Genomic DNA, 19,890 nt, shown 5'->3' with positions numbered 1-19,890 from the left:
AGGTCGCACTGATGTATGGGCGATTTTAGTACTTACAGTTGGGACAGTTTTTGTGATGAAAGGCACTTTGGGGACCGTAGGAGGAGTGGGACAAATAGATATAGCAGATGAAGAAGAATTGGCTTTAATAATAGCCTCTAGGCTTGTCAACCTATCCCCTAAGATGTTAATTTGGTCAAGCAGGGGTGATAGCACAGATCTTAACATCGATTCAAAGTGGGGCAATAGTGGTAGGTAGGAAGATGCTACTTCACTCTCCAATGTTCCAGTGTGCGCCTTGGATGGGGTTGAAATAATAACAGGCGATGGGGAATCAGTACAGTTTGTTTCGTTGTGCTTCCTTTTTACACAGTGACCCTCTGTAAGTCCAATAATTTGGCTGCTATCCTCCATCGGTGATCGGGATGTCTCACAATGTTTATCCGCACAGGGGTCGATAGTAGGGTCTTTTACGGGGGAAGGGGCTATAACTGGGATAAAATTTGTCCCGCATAAGGCATTTAATTCCTCCCAATAGGATACTTTTTCTGTCCTGGCAGAGGGTTGTGGGAGGGTTTGAATTGGGTCTAGGAGTTGACGGCAGTCATCGAAATCTGTGTCTCTAATGGTGAGGAGAGTCAGATGGCTCTGGGTGGACATGTCCAATTCCTGGTCCGGGCGATGTTTTTGGAAGAAGATGGGATAGGCCCCCTTGGAAGTCATACTGTATGTGGTGTATTGAAATTGATAAAACAGGATGGCCTTAATTCTTCAACAAACGAGAATGGACACTGTACCTTATTTGGTTGAAATCCCAAGGGGTCTGGCCCGTCCCCGTCCTTCTCGTGCCGCCGAGGGCCGTAGAGGGCCCGCCCTTTGCCCGGGCTTAGCCCGGCGCTACCCGCGGAGCTGGGGTGATGCCTGCTTTATGCGCCGCCCGGCGCGATGGTGTGGCGTCTGGCCACAGCAGAGGGAGCCTGGGAAGTGTAGTTTGCAGCGCCCCCCTCCGCACTGCTGCCGCGCTAGATGACCACTGCGGCGGCTGGAGGGAGGCGAAGAGAGGCGAAGAGTGGTCGTCAGGGGCCGGAAATCCCAGGGTCCAAGGTCCGCCGATAAGGTGAGCTGGAGAAAATGCTCACGCTCCCCTGCAGGCACCCTCGCTCCACCGGGGTGATGCCTGCTTTATGCGCCGCCCGGCGCGATGGTGTGGCGTCTGGCCACAGCAGAGGGAGCCTGGGAAGTGTAGTTTGCAGCGCCCCCCTCCGCACTGCTGCCGCGCTAGATGACCACTGCGGCAGCTGGAGGGAGGCGAAGAGAGGCGAAGAGTGGTCGTCAGGGGCCGGAAATCCCAGGGTCCAAGGTCCGCCGATAAGGTGAGCTGGAGAAAATGCTCACGCTCCCCTGCAGGCACCCCCTGCTGTTTAAATCAGAACCTCACTGTTTCATAATTGAAACATTCTTTTTACTCATTTATCTTAAACTGCTAACAACCATTGACCAAGCCAGTAGTCCTGGATGGTTTTAGAAATATGTCAGTTGTCAAGCTCAGAGAGGAACCAAAATACGTATCGGACGGCACACTGTGAAAATCACAGAAATTATGTGTTTAAACCAAACGCTTAATTATATAGGCCATGCATGCTTCATTTAGAGGCTCCCACTTGTTTCATCTCACTTAAAGCCATGATGTCAAGATATTCAATTTCTAGTGTTTTGCAGCAGTTTTCAGATTTTCCTAGAGTTTCCTGTTGCTCAAATACGTGTAAATTCTGATATTTATATGTTTACCTCGTCTTCGCTGCTTGATTTTGCGCACGAAAAACTGTCACTCATATTCGTTGAATGCCACTCATAATTACACAGATATTATGAAAATGTCACACATAAGCAATCTGAAACCTTGGCAGCTATGAGCATCTTGGCGCTGAATAACATGTTTTATGTAACTCATTTCAATGCGAGTCATTTTAAGGACCTCAGAAGGATGTTAGACTAAGTGGAGCTCATAGCCACGAACCCGAACTCTTTATGAGCTCGTGGACTGATAAGAACGTACTCTGCCATTCAATGTGTGAATAACAGAGAGGAAGAAAGCAGGATAGGCATGGCAAACAAACAAGAACTGTGATGTACAATTTATTTATTGCTTGCTTTGATTATAGCACTACAACATCCACTATCAAAGCTCTTATCAAACATTGAAAAATCATGTTGTTACCAACCGAAAAAAATATGTTTTGTGACCGTTACAAGTTGGATTTGTCACTAAAACACAGAAAAGTCAATCATTCCACCAGTGCTTAACTTGAGCAGGTGGTTTGCGGTGCGCAGCACCGGTACCTAATTGTCAACACTGGTGGCGCTATTTATGAAATTTAGTGATAAGCAGAACAACAGTTGTTGATTAATTCTATATACATTAAAACAACTGAAACTGGCCTCCCAAGCCATTCTTATAGATTTGGGGGCCTCAAACAGTCTGAATTGTCACACTTGTAGAAGTGTGATGGTTAGTAGTTGAATAGGCACTGTCGCTGGCAGCGCTAGCAGAGGCCATGGGGTGCAAGCTACGGTGATCCCCTCACGAGGACACTGGCACCTGTTTTTTAAATAATTTCATTTTCTACAAATGAAGCACTGCATTCGATACACAAGGAATCTAGCTGGTGGAGTGGAAAGGATTTCTTAGGCTAGTCCTGAGGTCTTCAAAGGAGGCAGTCGGCTGTGACGAAGGTCCATATTTCTGGGTTGTGGCTGCAGAATGAGAGTTTCAAGTTAGAGCTTCTCATGAACTTTGGGCGTTTAAGACACAGAGATAATTTTCCTTGTAGGGTCTTATCCCTAATGATCCATTTATATGGCTTTCATGAAGCACACGCCACCTCCTGTGATCTAAGGTTGGTAATAGCGAGAAGGTAGAGCTAGGTGAGTTTGTGCTACTGAGGGCCACAAGCACCACATGATGTGCTGGTCTGATTGGGGCAACCATTGTGGAACCAGTTTGGATCACCTCCACTCGTGTTAGGTTAGTGATGTCACGCGAAGGGTTTCTTTTGGGTAGCTTCAGAGTATGCCTGGTTTTACATTTTACGGAATGCGGTACAGTACTAAGTGCTTGCTCTTGAGGCAATGTTTTCCATAAAAATAAAGCAGAAGATACCAGCCAGGACTGTTCTTTCTAAATTCTTGCTGCAAACTGAATTCTATGCATGGAACGCAGAAGCACAAGAAATGTTTTCTGCATTCCGCTTATTTGTCCGGTATAGTACGTCATATAGGGAATGACAGGGAGCAATATATTAAAGACTCTAATGCCCCGCAGAACAATTAAACATGCTTAACCAAGTTTGGAGCATTACTTAAAAGAGAAAGGGTAGGAGGCCATTAGAGGATTGAAGGTCCTACCAAGTAGAAATAACCTTCTGGAAACCTTCATTTACAGACAGCAAATCATCTCTGTAAAGGCAGCTGTCACAGAGATGACCCTCTGTACAAGGAACACAGACTTTGGCCAATGAATGTGGTATGCCCATAATATTCTGCAGAGCCGTGCAAGTCTGACTGAGAAGATGAAGCCTGCATGGCTTCAACTTCCATCACAATGTAGAGCTCCCAATTAGGTCGAAACGTAGATGGGGTTGCTGGTGTTCCCCTTCAAAGAACACATGGCCTGGCAGTTCAAGCTGAACAGTCCCTTATGTCATTGGAATAAACAGATTCTAAAATATTTTGTACTTATCAGTAGTTGCATCGATGAGCTAAACACAGTAGAATGGTGTGTTATGCGCCCCAGTAAACATAATAATCACCAGTGGTTGAGAGCGCTAAGAAGAATCAATTAGATCACTTTTTCTGAGGAAGCACACTTATGAGCTCATTTTCTTGGCTTTCATCAGCTGGGCATGAGCAGTAACAAATGACATGAACATGGAAGATTCTGTTGGAAATGTTCTGTGCCCAAATGAAAACACCTTAAATGTAGGGATGCTGAGATAAAAAAAGAAAATTAACTTAATTTGTTCACAGTGCTTACTATCACAGATTTACCATTTTGCAAGGCTGCAAACACGAGCTACTATTACCTTCTACAGAGCAAAATCAAACGGCTACTTCAATTCAGAAGACAGACTAATATTGGAAGGCAAAATTGAATCAAAAACTATTTGGCTGGATTTACCCTCACTTACTACCCCATTTGCTATGCCTGCTCGGATACTGAACATAATACACACTCTTATTCCAAAAAGGTCAAATTTCCTGGATAGGTTGCCCGCTCTGTTTGAGAAAACGGTTTTTAAAGAGATTTTTATAGTTGCACCAACACTGTCATTCTTGCAGTGGCGACTGGTGATCTTTGAAAAAGCGTGGCCAACTTCTTCTAGGGTGGTTCGGGGGTCCTCGTTCCGAGAAAGCTTTTAACAAATTGGGGTCAAATACTGAATTTCAAAATATATCCGCCACATACATTTGCTCAAAAGGTCACTGCTTAAATATCGAAGCACTCTTGTGGTGTGCCATGGCAAAGCCTGACGCTTCGCTGGCATTGGCCCCATTGGTTCAAAATGTGCAGTGGGTGCCCCTGTGTGCCAATAATGACATCCACTGTGCAAGAGCCAGCATTGTGTCATAGATGCACCCCACATGCATGGAAGTCGAATCACCAAAATGCCAGGGATAGCGGAAATGACATTACACCTTAATGACATCATAGGAAGTCACATCATTTGGCCTTTGACCTTGAATATCCAGGGCAAGTGGAGTCACATGATCTCAACACTAACAACATAACAATAATTGACACTGGTAAAGCACCATAACTGCATGATTACTATAACACAACACACACAAATGTCCATTAAAGAAACCACCTACATTAGGGTGCTGACATGATCTTTGAAAGTGGTGTGACGTAATAATGTTCCTAAATTGTTGCAAGACGGACCTCTACTAGGAGATCTTGGGGGTTCTCCCCTGAGAAAAGTTTGAGTTAAATGGTATCAAATAGTGTATTTAAAAGCACAATGTTCACATAATTTTCCTAAACACATGGACTCTGAAAGGACACTCACTCGTATTCAGGTTCTTTCATGGCGTATGGGGAAATGAAACCCGACACGCCTGAGGAGAAGACCCTATAGTTTTTTTGTTTCCAAATGTACTATGGGTGCCCTCATATGTCAAAGATTACCTCCACTGTGCCAGGGCCAGCATTTTATCATGCAGACCAGTCATATGTCACAGGTGTCCCCTTATGACGAAACCTACCTACAATTCACCAGTGTCAGTAGTTTGCAATTATTTCCATCCATAGATCTAATGTCAAAATTATCTCTAGTATGTCCGGGCCAGTAGTTTATCCTGGTTGCCCCCTCCCAGATGCCATAGTTTTCCTCTGTTATGTCAAGAAGTACCTCCAATAAGCTAAAGCCACAGATGCCCCAATGCCAAAATGATCCTCAAGTATGCCAGTGTCCGCATTTTTTCCACGGGTGCCCTGTAATCCATGAGTTGCTTTTGTTATGCCAGTGCCAGTATTTTACTTAAGGGTGACCATTATCCCTGTGATTAACTCCAGCATGCCAGTGCTTGTATTTTGCCACAGAAGCCTTTCTTGTTAACAACTGCCTACAGTTTGCCAGCAGGATTATTTTTCTTCCATGCCTGTATAAACCAAGACTTACCATCAGTATGCCAGGACTAGTGGCAGACACTACATTCTTACCCACGCTCACACTCACTCATTCATTCACACTTCATTACACTCATTCACTCTTATTCACTATCTTGCACTTGCTCTAATTCACTCACTAACTCACTCATACTTACTGGCACAAAATTGTTCTCGCTCACTACCTGTCACTGATTCTCACTCACTCACACTTGCTCACATATACAGACACATGCTAAAAAATTGACACTCTCCCTTGCATACAAACACACACTCACCCACAAGCCGGCACACAACATATACTTAAAAACATATTTTTGCTTATGTCATCTGCAACTGGAGATCTCATTCTAGCTCTTTGTGCTCATTTTTTTCAAATTAAACTAATAGTGATTAATAAACTATTATGTACTATTATTATCCAACTCGCTCCCTGAGGTCTGAGTCTCTGCTTCTGGCGGTTGTCCCGCGAGTGAAGAAGGCCCGCGTGGGTGGCCGCTCTTTCGGCTTACTTGCACCACAGCTGTGGAACTCTCTGCCGCTTTCTATGCGGGGAGCAACCAGTTTACTGGCTTTTAGAAAGGATCTTAAGACCTGGCTGTTTACTCAGTAGATTTTATTTTGTCTGTTTCCAGGTCCTCCTTGTTTTATCCCCCTCTTTTAAACGTGTTATGTTATTATGATGCAGCATTCCTTTACCTAAAAAGCGCCGGGATACTCTTTTTGAGTCGCCGTGCGCTATATAAAAAATTAAATAACATAACATAACATAACATACTGTTACTGTCATGCACAACAGGTGGAGCACCCACACCTATAACAGCAAGCTACCTCAGCCTTTTTGCCACTGAATTTACTACTTCTGGGGCTGCAAAGGCAGTGCCTGAGGTGGCAAGGGTCATGCCAGGGACCCCTAAATGACGTCCATGCCAACATGTCAAAGATTTCCCAATGATACCAAGAATCACGTACAGTATGCCAGTGCTAGAATTTTGCCATTGAGTGCATCCATAGATCATGAGTGTCACAAATATCCAAAATTACCTCCTGTATGTCATGGCCAGCATTTTGCATGAATACATCTCATGTCCTTATTCTGAAAACTACAAACAATATGCCACAGCCTACCCACCCACATGCCATGGTTATCTTCCATAATGCAAATTATCTGTCTCCAGTACATCAGTGTCAACGTTTTGCCATGTGTGTCCCGTATACCAAGAGTTACCACTTGCGTACCTGCATTTTGCTAGGGGTGCTCCTTGTGCTAACAATTACCTCCAGTACACCAAGGCCAGTGACAGATTACCAAGCATAACTCACTCGTGCTCACTTGCATTCACTCACTTATTGTACCTTACTTATACTTTCACACGGCCTCGCACTCATTCTCACTCACTGTCACTTTCACTCAGTCAGTCAGTCAGTCAGTCACACTCTAATTCTCACTGACACATACTTACTCTCAACTATTCCCGCTCGCCCCCTCACTATCACTAACTCTGTCTCTCGCTCTCGCTCTCACACACACATTTACACATCCAAACACTTACAGATGCACAAGATACTTACCTTCGGTAATGATATATCTGTAGGAAACATTAGTTAGTGATAGATTCCTTACCTTAGAATATCCCCAGGCGTCTGGAACTGTTGTGTGAGGTTGAGATAGAATGAAAGTGCACGTTTTAGGTCCAGACGGTGGAGCTTCTCTTCCTCTCTGGAAGGATGCGGAGGCCGAAATAAGGTGGGCAAGGTAATGGACTGCCCAATGTGAAAGGCTGTAACAACTTTTGGCAGAAAGGAAGGACGGGGCCTGAGCACAACCTTGTCCGGATGGACCAATAGAAAGGGAGGCTTACAAGAAAGAGCCTGGAGCTCACTCACTCGTCTAGTGGAGGTGATGGGGACCAGGAAGGCAGTCTTCAAGGTCATGAGACGAAGAGGACAGTTGTGGAGAGGGTCAAAGGGAGCACACATTAAGTATGTTAGAACCAGATTCAAGTCCCACTGTTGCATCACGAAAGGAATAGGAGAAAAAAGGTGTGTAATGCCTTTGAGAAATCTATTTACAACCAGGGACTTGAAAAGAGAGGGCTGATCGGGGAGCCTGAGAAAGGCCGAAATAGCAGAAAGATAGCCCTTAATAGTGCCCAGAGCAGAGCCCTGCTGGCTCAAAGAAAGAAGGAACAAAAGAGAAAGGGGGACAGAAAGGGGATCCACAGCCTTTGCTGTGCACCATGCCACAAATTTGTTCCACCTGCAGGCGTATACCACTTTAGTGGAGGGACGCCTGGCTGCCACAATGACAGCACAAACTTCAGGAGGCAAGTCGCTCAATCTCCACGCAAAGAGGTGGAGGCTGGACAGGTTCAGGTGGAGGACCGCCCCCTGCTGCTGCAACAGAAGATCCTCCCGAAGAGGCAGTTGGATCGGTGGATCTACGCTCATACTGAGTAGCTCGGGATACCATACTCTTCGAGTCCAGTCCAGGGCCACAAGAATGACTTGTGCCAGGTCGCGCCTGATCTTCTTTAGCACTCTGGGTAGAAGTGGTATAGGCGCAAAGGCGTACAACAGACCGCAACTCCACTTGCGACGAAAAGCATCGCCGAGCGAGTGCTGCCTTGGAAATTCCACCGTGCAGAACTGATGACATTGCACGTTCTCTTCGGTGGCAAATAGATCTAACCAAGGCTCTCCCCATAGCTGAAAGAGACCTTGCGCCACCTCTGAGTGAAGACGCCATTCGTGATCCATCATGCACCTGCGGCTGAGTTCATCCACCCTGGCATTCAGAGACCCTGCCAGGTGTTGAACCACCAGGTAAACGCCCTGATGTTCCAGCTACGTCCAGAGGCGCAGAGCCTCCTGACATTGGATCCACGAACTCACCCCGCTTTGCGTGTTGCAGTACCACATGACAGTGGTGTTGTCTGTGAACACCTGCACTACACTCCCCTTGACAGAGGGAAGGAATGCCTTCAGTGCAAGTCGGATTGCTCGAAGCTCCAGAAGGTTGATATGGAGCCTGGACTCCGCCAGAGACCAGAGGCTTCTGATCTCCGCCTCTCCCATGTGGCCACCCCATCCCAGGAGGGACGCATCCGTCACCACTGTGAACTCCAGTTGGGGAAGGGAGAGGGATCTGCCGTCGACCCAATGCCGGTCCGTGAGCCACCACTGCAACTGTCTTGCAGTGCCCTCCGAGATCTGGACGTGATCGGACAGGTTCCCCAGATGCTGCGCCCACTGGAACTTCAGGTCCCAGTACAGAGCACGCATATGCCATCGGGCATGATTGATCAGCAGGATGCAGGAGGCCATGAAGCCCAACAGCCTCAGAGTCACCCTGACCGAAACCCGGGACAAGGGGTGAAAGATCAGAATCCAAGCCTGAATATCCCAGACTCGCTGTTCAGGAGGATAGACCCGAAACTGCACCGGGTTCGGAACAGCTGCGATGAAAAGGAGCTTCTGAGAGGGAATCAGGTGCGACTTCGGCACATTGATGGAGAACCTCAGCGAATACAGGGGGTCGGCCGCAGTCTGGAGGTGGGAAACGAGTGCCTGGGGCGAGCCCGCCTTTAACAACCAATCATCGAGATATGGGAAGACTGAAACCCCTGATCTGAGCAGATGAGCTGCGACCACCGCAATCACTTTCGTGAACACCCGAGGGGCGCTGGTAAGGCCAAAAGGGAGCACGGTAAACTGAAAGTGCTTGTGACCTACCATGAACCGCAGGAAACGCCGGTGGGCCCGCAGGACTGGGATATGGAAACATGCATCCTGCAAGTCCAGCGCTACCATCCAGTCTTGTGGATCGAGAGCAGACAAGACCTGAGCCTTCTTTGGCACCGCGAAGTAGTGGGAATAACAACCACGCCCTACTTCTGGCGTCGGAAAGCGCTCGATGGCCCCCTTGGCCAAGAGGGCCGCAAATTCCTGCTGAAGAAGCACCAAGTGATCCCCCGACATGCGGTGGTACTGAGGTGGCATGGCTGGAGGAGTAGTCTCGAAGGGGGGGGGGGGGAGTAGCCCCTCTGGACTATCTCTAAAACCCACCTGTCCAATGTGATGGTGAGCCAGTGGGGGAGGTGATGGCGAATCCTTCCGCCCACTGGCGTTTGATGGGCCTGAAAGCTCGGTCTAGGAAGGTTTAGAGGCAGGAGTGGCCGGGGTGGAGGTGGACTGACCCACCCGCTGGCCTCTCGGTCCGCCACGGCGGAACCCGCGTCCCGCCAGGATTGTTGTTGTGCAGGCTTGTGGCTCTGTTGTGAACGTTGCGGGGCGCCGCTTCCTGTGCCACAAAAGGAGCCAAAAGCAAATGGTGGAGGAGGGCGGACTGCGGAGAGTCCTAAGGACTTGGCTATAGCCCGCGAGTCCTTGAACCTCTCCAACGCGTGGTCACCTTTGTCACCGAAGAGTCGTCGGCCATCGAAGGGGGTGTCTATGAGGGTTGATTGGACATCCCCCGAAAATCCAGTGGTCCTCAACCAGGCATGGCATCTGATGGCCACCGGTGTTGCAATCGATCTGCCCAGTAAGTCAGCGGTGCCTAGGCCACAACAAATCATGAACTTTGCTGCATCTCTCCCATCTGCAACAGCCTCGGAGAGAGTTTTCCAGGCCTCCTCCGGACATTGGGGCAGAACGTCCGCCACCTTATCCCACACACAGTGGGAATAACGGCCCAAGAGGCATGCGGTGTTCACGGACCGCAGCGCAGAATGGGAAGAAGAAAAAATCTTCTTCACAAACTGATCCAGTCTCTTGGATTCCCTATCCGGAGGTGCGGAAGGGAAGGCGGTTGGAGAAGTAGAGGCTTGGACAACCAAGTTCTCTGGGGTGGGGTGTTGGGAGAGGAAAATGGGGTCACCCGGGGCCGGGCGATGGCAGCGGGCCACGTTCCTATGCACAGGAGCCCCTGTGGTGGGCCTGGACCAGGTGCCCAAAACAAGGTTGGAAAGTGCTTTGTTAAAGGGGAGCAGCGGCTCTGCAGTTGTAGCTGCTGGCTGAAGCACTTCTGTTAGGAGGTTAGTCCAAACGGCCACCGTGGGGAGGTCAAGGTGGAGGGCCTCGGCAGCCCTACGTAACACCACCGCATAACTAGTGCCCTCCTCCGTAGCCACGGTAGGAGGAGACAGCATGCCAAGATCAGGAGAGGTATCCAGACCACTGGCTTCCCCCAACTCCTCTGGCCAGTCCTCTTCATACTCGCAGTTGGCTGCGAGAGGGTCCTCAGACCCCTCCCAGTCCTCCCCTTCTTCCTCAGGCCGTTCTATAGGCCGAAAAAAGGAGTAGGGACATAGGGATAGAAATCCCCGAGCGGCGTAGAGAATGGCATTGACCGACGCCAGCCCGACGTCGCGTCCCCTTCGGGGCTGAAATCAGGGCTGACGTCGTCCTGAGGAGTGGGCGACGTCGGAAGTGGTGCCGGTGGGGTCGACGTCGGTGGAGGTGTGATAAGGTCAACCGGGATCCAGGCCTGGATCCACGGGGGTCCTGCGGCGCAGGGGCCAAAACTGCCGGCGGTGCCAGCAAAGGAACGCGAGGACCCCCAGTCGGGCCCGCGGGACCCAAAGGCGTACCAACGGGAGCCGAGGGCCTAAAGAGTCGAGCCACTGCGGACATGAACTCTTTTATCTGGGCTGGAGTCGCCAACAGACCCGGAAAAGGGCGGGTAGGCCGGTGGCGACACCACAGGCTCCCTCAGCCGCGTCGCGCGACCGCGAGGGGAAGGTGGAGAGTGATGACGCTTCTTCCACTTCTTGTGCTTCGCCTTACCTGACCCGGAGTGCGAAGACTTGGAACTGGAGGACCGATGATGATGACTCTGCGCATGGTCCTTCAACCTCCCGCGGGACCTGGACCTCGATCGGTGGAGCCGATTGCCAGAACTCAAGCAGTTTTCGGGACCGCTCCCGCAAAGACTTCGGCGCCATCGACCAGCAGCCGGGGCACGACTTGGGGTCGTGGTCGCACCCCAGGCAGAAAAGACACACTCGGTGCGGGTCAGTCACCGACATCATACGGTGACAGTCCACACAGGTCTTAAAACCAGGCATCCTAACTGCCCCAGGAGTCGAAGAATCGATGAAAAGATGGAGTCAAAAAGCCTCAAAAAGTTAGTCAAAAAAGGGTCCTGCTCTTCCTGGATCTGCGCTTGCTGGTGCGGAAAAAGAAAGAACTGGCGTCAGCGCGCGGGAGGCAGCGTCTAAGTAGTGCCTGCAATGTCATCCCGGCAAACACGATGCAGACGATGGACGCGGAGCCCCACAGCGCCACCAACCGATGTGCAGGGGTACTGCGGACGAAAACTTTCCGGATCCAGTCTGACGCCTGAGGATATTCTAAGGTAAGGAATCTATCACTAATGTGTTTCTTTCAGATACACACTCACACACGCACGCATATTTCATTTCAGATAATTTTTTATTTGCTTTCCGCTGTCTGCGCTGGTATGCTTCAGCTACAGGTGCTAGGTTAACCCCCGGAGCAGGAACTAGCTTCGCCCCCCCCTCCAGCACCAAAGTTGAAAACTACAAGCAAGAGCCTATGCAGTTATGCATAGGCTCTGACTTTCAGTTTCTTGATTATCACAACATCCTCTCTTATCTCATCACAGGGTGGGGTCAGTAAGGCTCCTGACTCAACCCCAACCAGTGACAAGATGGGAGAGGGATCAACTTAAAACCGGATAGACAGGTAGCCGTAGCCACTACAGGGTTAAACCTAAAAGGTCCATGGATACCTGTACCAATGATGTTGCAGCATGTCAGTAATGGGGAGGCCCTGAGGCATGGCAGGTCCTTGAGGACAGGTCTAGGACTCTGTCAGCCCAGGGCATTCAGTCGAAAGGCTGATGTAAATACTTATATGACCATTGCCAGCCATGAAACAGAATTAATGCCTCAGTTTGCAGCGAGGGTTGCCATCTTTTTTATTATACAAACAGTGATTAAAAGGTTATTATTCAGTACTTTATAATGAAAAAACGGCAGAAAGAAGGAGGGCAGAGTGCCAATGTCCAACTGATAAAAGGAGAGCAGAGAACTGAACACAGCGATCAAACAATGGTTCTTACAATTCACCACCACTTACCTCTCAAGGGAGAGGAAGTCCTATATCAGTGGATTCAAGGGAAGTTTTGCCAACACTAGTTGGCATCTGGATGCAAAAACAGCTGATAATGCCAACATTACACTTAGTATTGTCAAGGCTTTTTTCATTCTGCTCCCGCTTACCGAAGGGGGTAAATTCCACAATATAGTTTTTATTTTAACAAAATCCACAGTCTTAGATTGTGGCGTGATAGTGGATTCTGGCCCATTTGTCCCAGAGTAGGCAGCAATTGACTCCTATATAAGGTACTGACATACAAAGGAGGGAGGAGACAACTTTCACCTCAGGGACTGAAAGGAGGTATCAATTAGCATCATCTTCTTTTCAAAATACTTTATCAGTCCCACCTGCTGGAGCCAAAATGCACAAAGATTTTGAGCTGCTAAACTTTTCTGGTGGCCATTATAATAAACCAAGGCACACAATTGCCTGGAACAGATTAAACATACTTTTTCTGTTAACACACCCAGGACATTGAACACCTATATTTTCAGAATTATGCCAAACCTCCTGCCATTCAGAAATACATTGAAGAAGTTATTTGTTTGAAGAACACTAACGCCCCCACAATAGGAAATCGCCTATTAACTACCTTTTTTAAATGATGGTCTTGAGTTGATCTTTGGGCTCTTGCACCCTTGTTCACTCATCCACTGCTTTTCATCTAGGTCTGTGCTACAGAAACACCATTACATATATACGTACACACACATATACACAAACATTCATATAAACACATCTTTTGAAGAACCCGAAGGCAAAGAGCAAACAGCACCAGTAGTTATTATTGGTGAAACAAAAGTATTGCTCTTTCAAATTAATGCAGATGCCTGCCATCCAAGTTAGAGCAATGTTGATGCCAGTTAATGAAAGTGGAAAACTATAGTCTGTCATTTTAGGAATGTTAACAACTGAACTAAAAATATCAAATGAAAAGCATTCTCCTTCATAAGAGAGTAGTAGTCAACTGGGCCAGACAGCAGGCCTTCTATCTCATTAACAGTAGTAAAAAACTAAGGGAAGAGACATTACGAGCACTGACATTTACCTAAAGACTCAGGAGTATCGAGTATGGGGATTTTTTTGTAACAGCACTTATATAGTGGTTCAAAACCACAATAAGGCAAAGTGCTTTTGGTGGACTGATGGCATGCTACCATGAACATTTTGGACCATGAGTGAGATGAACACATTCTTCGATTCTTTGCTGGCACTTCCTTGCCAAGTGAAGTGGGGATGAAAATGATTTATACGAGCTGTGAATGTACAGAAAAACACGAGATAATAGTTATTTTAAAGCTGTTGACCATAGCCTTCAGAGGTAAGAAATGCATGTTACACAAAGTGAAGTGGCTTACCACTTAAAAATGAATATTTCCGTCACCAAGTAATTGACAGTTCATAGTACTGTCAACCGTACATCAAATAAAGAGGGTTTACATTTTAATACAGCAGAAGTAGAATCATCAACTATAAGGCAGGGTGCCAAGCAGTTGAGGCGCCTCCGCTCCTCGCTCAGAGCCAGCAAATGTAAAATAAAATGATGTATTTGCATCGTTTTATTTTGCATTTGCCGGCTCTTAGCCAGCGGTGTTGGGAGGGGCAGGCCCGAGGCATTGGGGGGGGGGGGGGGGGGGGGGGGGGGAGGAGTGCTACGTGTAGTCCACTCCCTAAGTGCTCATGTGGATTTGGCCAGCCATCTCAGGCGGAACAAACCCACATGGACACTTAGGTTTTCTCAAGCCCAGTTGCATAGACCAGCCGGACTGGAGAAATCCTACAGACTCCCTGGTCTGAGCAGGGCATCTTTCCTGCCGGCTCAGACAAATCCATTGGACAAGGAGTCTATCCCAGGGGCTGCTGGGTCCAGGCAGGAAGAGGAGAAGCAGTGGACGAGATGCGACGCTGGAGGCGGCCAGCGGCAGAAGGTACGTTTTTTTAAATATTGTATTTCTAACCTGTCCTCCAACCCCATTCGACGCCTCCTGCGCGACCTCATCTGCCTCACCACCCTTTATTTATGGCGGCCACCGCTGGTGTCAAGGGCATGTACTGTGCATTCACTTTGTGCATCTATTCTGGTTGTGCTCAGTGATTCATGAAAGCTGGGCAGCTGAGGTTGTGATTGTAGTGCAAACCAATGACATTAACAAGAGGCTACTATGGGATATAATTGAAAACATCACTAAATCCAGGTAACAGTTAACAATTTTGGTTCATTGCAGACCAGGAGAAGGACATTTGTGCGTTGTATCAAGGGAACTCGACCCACCCATAGGGCTAAAATATTTCATTCATTTTAATGAGATGAGGAAATATTTTCAAGATTTAGAAATCTCAAGTGTCAAGGATACCGAAGAAGTCTTTAGAAAGTTCTGCTTGAGAGAAAGATCAGGATTATGAGTTGGACTGTCTTGCACACAAAGTAAACAGCATGCGTATGGTTTGCTGGGAAAACCCTCAAAATGCAATTGGGTGTAAGTGATGATGGAGTGACTGTTGTACATACTGTTCATTTTGAAAGAATGCAGATTCTAGACAATACATACAACAAACCTCTGCTGGTTTAAATTAGAAGGGTTACAGATATCCACAATCAAAACCTATAAGGTTTTCAAGTTCAGAATTGCCCTTTAGTACCTGATAATATCACTTTTCCATAGTTCTCCTTCAGGGCAGAAGCTACTGACTCCCTCTCGATACATAAGACCTTGCTGCTCAGTCAGTGCCCACACTACATTATCCCTGGATGTGATCTGTGACAGTGGACATAGACAATCAACCTTCACTGCTCGGGCACAAGGACGATCCACACTTAAACCTTATGGAGAGAAAAGATCACAATAAATTAAGCTTTCACACCAGTTGTTATTTACAAGAATATAAAGCATCAATTTTAGGACAACATCAGTTTACTTGCTTGTAAACTCTATGTAAGACAATCTTGTTGGTGACTAAGCATTAAAAGGAAAGCAAAATTAACAGCAGAGACAAAGACAGAAGCCTGAGTGGGTAGCTTAGCACTATCATATGGAGACTAAATTTACCCTGACACTATCAACTAATTTATTTAATAAAGGGTTTTGCAGAGGATAGTCTTTCAGTTACTTGAGACTGATATGAGCAAAATAGAAGTTGGGCAGGGGAACAAATGTGGCATGGGAAGAGGTAGAGTTATGGTGGACAAACCCAGATTATCTTAAAATGCAATACTCCAATATGAAGATTTATTTAAAGGTGATCCAGAACAGTTTAGTTTAGTTTAGGCCCTTCCTAAAGCCCACGAGGTAGGACTTGCCCTGAGGTTTGGTTTTAATGCAGGATATTGGAGTAGTCTAGGTTGGTTTAGCCAAGGATGCTGGACTCCCAAGTTTCATTCGACTTAAAGTCCTTGTGACATTCAAGTGAAAAGAAGTAGAATGCAGGGACTGTTAGTCATGTAATGAGGTATATGTCAACTAACCACTCATAATAAAGAAACTTTTCAAATTTCTGGTTTCTTTTTAACTGACACAAATAATGGATAGCCTGCAAAGGGAACAACATTAATGTTAAATTGTATTCCAATTGATTACAAACCAATTGAATGTGGGTTTCAACAATCATGGTAATTTCCTACCTTTTACAGCTTATTTCGAAGTTTACGGACTGTCTTAAAATTCCTTAAAATGCAGTTCTGATAGAAAACGAACTATAACACTGTTATTATTTTACTCTATTTTGTAGAAATTGCAATGGCGTGTTGTCCTTTGACCACTTTCATAAAAACCGTAGGATTAACTATTACTTTGGAGCACTCTAATTTAATAGAAAATCCTAGTTTCTAAAAACAAATTGCCACGTCTCTCGGAGAAGAGGAGAAATTATTCAGACAAAAACTTCACAAATGATGGAAGACTTAATACAGTTTAAAATCTTTTTAACACCCACAAAGTAATTGTTTAGGAAAGACCAAAATACCCTGGGGAAAGACAGCAACCAGCCGGTGCTAAATAGATGATGGGATCCATTATCAAACATTAATAACTCGCCACTCAGATCAGTCCGCTCTAAAAAGAGGGAAGCAGGCACTTTTGTATCTAGCATTAGAATTTGGACTGCCCGCCATAGCATGCAAGATTTGAATTGGATCCCATTCGGTTTGGGACCACATTAACACATCATAAATTTCTTTAAATCCCTGGAATCAGAAGAGAAAACTGGCACAGCAATGCCATGAGACAGTAGATCTAATGAGCACAATATAAATGTGATCAACCAATCACAAATTAAAAAATGTGTGCACTCTTGCTTCGAGAACAATGCTTAAATAGGAGGACCTATTCTGGCTTTATTCATACCGCTAACTTTACAACTAAAAACAACCCCCACATATTGAATGACGTATGTGAACATATTGTACGTACCAGTCTGGAGGTATAAATCCCCATTTGTTCTAATGATCCAGGCGGTATCATCACTCAAGGCTACAAAGGCTGTTTGGGGAAGGGCCTCGTACCAATGCCGCTTTCCCTTTATTGTAACTTTTCCACATGCAAAAGCTTTGTTTGATTTCTGCTCAATCTTCCACAGAAGAGCACCTTTAGAGGTATAAAAAACACAAAAAAAATATCACAAAACTATCTCTGAAATAGAATTTTAGATGTCAACCATGTAATCAGCTACACCTAGAACACATGATTATATTGTTTTCAGTGTCTGCTCATGAGTAACTCCACTGGACAACTAAAGTGTCCAAGACTGTGGTTGAATTTAGACATTTCTGTATTAAAACAAAAACTAAGATTACATTATACTATAGATTATATAGTTTCTCATCACTTACATACAAAGCACAATAATGTGACACATCTAAGATGACCCCTTTCCCAATAATATCCAGTGTATCTTAGAAAATTCAATAAAAACTACAAGCCTCAAAATAACTGCACAGTTTAATTGGACAATTCACACATTTTACACTATTAGTGGATTACAACAGAATAAAGAGTACCTCTTTCAAAGATGTGTATAATGACCATAGTACTTACGGTTGGTAACACTCTTTCTGGCTGATATTCTATATATCTACGAACTCCTCACATTAGAATAGACCCCAAGCTCCAGAACGGATCCAAAGATTTTCTCACAGCAGTACTAGCACGCTCCACTTTGGTGCATTGGGTTTGTGAGAGGCGCAACTTCTCAGTGTGGCTCTGCGTGGGCTCTATAGCACCTAGAGGTGAGGGAGTAGAGCTGCATATAAGTATCACCCATCCACGCTGAGGCCATTTTCTTATATTTAACGTTTCTGAGCTCTACGATGCAGAGCATGAACAATTGTTGGCAACAGTGTGCGGAATACTACTTGAACCTTTTAAGTTGTTATAAAAACACCACTCCATGGAACAGGAATGTGGTAGGACAGTGAGGAAACTGCGGTTAAATAGAGTATCAATCAGAAAGAGTATTACCAAAGGTAAGCAACTTGCTCTTCTGATGGATACCTCTAATCGCAGATTACTCAACACATAATAGATACCAAAGCACTAACTCCCAAAGGCACAGGGTCTGTGGAGTGGACTCAGACCAAAAGGTCTTTGCAGAACCAAGTAGGCGAAGAGTAATTTTTGCTAAACCTGGGTGCTAAGGCAGTAGTGTATTGTGATTGTTCACATTGATGTCCATGTCGCAGCCTGGTAGATATCAAGGACAGACACACCAGCACAAATGCAGTGGTAGTAGCAAAAGTCCTGGTGGAAAGGGCTTAGAGGAGCTGCTGCCTGACAAACGTGCAGCCGATTTTACTGCAAAGGACTATCCACCTCGACAAAGTCCCCTTCTGCACAGCCTTCCTTTATTTGCTCCAAAGAACCCAACAAAAATCTGATTATCCACCCGATGATCCTTAATATGATCCAAGCAAAAGCTTAAAGCCGTTTTAGGGTCCAATTGATAGAGCTTCTTTCCTATTCTTTCAAGGGGTGAGGTGGATCAAAGGACGCTGGCAGAGTGATGGATTGCCCGCAGAGTGATGGATTGCCCAAAGAGGAAGGATGTCAGGACTTTTGGTAAGAAGCCTTCCCGAGGCCCCAGCACCAATCTGTAAGGGGAAACATGGTGTAGGAGGGTTGCATTGAGAATGCCTGTAGTTCACTCATGTGATGAGCTGCGAAAGACAGTTTTCAAAGTCGGGAGATGTAGCGTGCAGCTATGGATCAGCTCAAATGGCGTGGTCATGAGGAATGAATGGCAAGACCAAGTTAAGGAACCCCAATGGCATGGGAAGTAATGTGTCAAACTTTTTTTTATTCCAAAACTCTTAATATTGAGTCAGCAGATATAGTAATTGCAAGCATTACAAAGTAGTGAAAGCATACAGTAGTCAGTATATTGGTTTCTAAGCAGGTGACTATTATATAACATTTGTAAAATAAGAAAGTAAACCATTCAGGTCCGTAAACGACAGCCCCAAACTTTCTTAACATCTGGGTCTTATACCGCATAACAAAACCCTGGTCATGCCCATCAAGCCCATCTTTGTACTTCATAGCTAATGTAACAGCCTTACTACACTGAGATGTATATCGAACTTTTAATAAAACCCATAGCAACAGGTGATCTGAAGAAAGATGGTTGGTTTGGCAAATGTAAAAAGGCCTAAAGAGTAGCTAAACAACCTTTTATCGTGCCCACTGCAAGGCCTTGCTGGGCTAAAGGCAAAACACATTAAAGGGTGTTTGACAGCTTCGCCTGCGAGGGGTCAATACTGCGACACCTCACCAGGTTACAAATTTATCCCAGCAGCCGGCATAAATGGATTTTGTCAAGGATGAAGTGCATCACTTGAGGAGGCAAATCAAACAGTCAATTATAGCTACACAATCTCTATGCATGTAGGTTTAGCTTGCATAGATTCCGGTGGATGACCCTACTCTTTTGCAGACACAAGCGGTCCTCATGAAGTACAAGCCTGATGGGATGACAGATGCTTATGCCCAGTTCCAGATACCACAATTCCCTGGCCCAATACGGAGCCATTAAGAGGACTTGGACCCGGCTGCTCATCATATTTTTTCGAAGTCCAGGCAGGACAGGTAACTGCAGGAAAGCATATGGGAGCCCCTAGTGCCACT

General features: G+C 46.2%; 1 protein-coding gene across 4 annotated transcripts in view; it reads right to left on the bottom strand.

Moving 5' to 3' along the window:
- Positions 1 to 19,890, bottom strand: part of TECPR2 (tectonin beta-propeller repeat containing 2) — a 512,189-nt gene that overhangs the window by 219,029 nt on the left and 273,270 nt on the right. For all 4 annotated transcript variants that reach the window (XM_078660212.1, XM_078660215.1, XM_078660213.1 and 1 more), the window contains 2 exons: positions 17,182 to 17,355; positions 15,416 to 15,596 (listed from right to left, as the gene is read on the bottom strand). In XM_078660212.1, coding sequence (XP_078516338.1) covers positions 15,416 to 15,596; positions 17,182 to 17,355 — 355 coding nt within the window. The remainder of the gene's footprint in view (positions 1 to 15,415; positions 15,597 to 17,181; positions 17,356 to 19,890) is intronic.

This window comes from Lissotriton helveticus, chromosome 9 (genome assembly GCF_964261635.1).
Source record: "Lissotriton helveticus chromosome 9, aLisHel1.1, whole genome shotgun sequence".
Classification (NCBI taxonomy): domain Eukaryota; kingdom Metazoa; phylum Chordata; class Amphibia; order Caudata; family Salamandridae; genus Lissotriton; species Lissotriton helveticus.
Note: the sequence above shows the minus strand (reverse complement) of the source record. Positions and strands in the feature narration are given on the sequence as shown.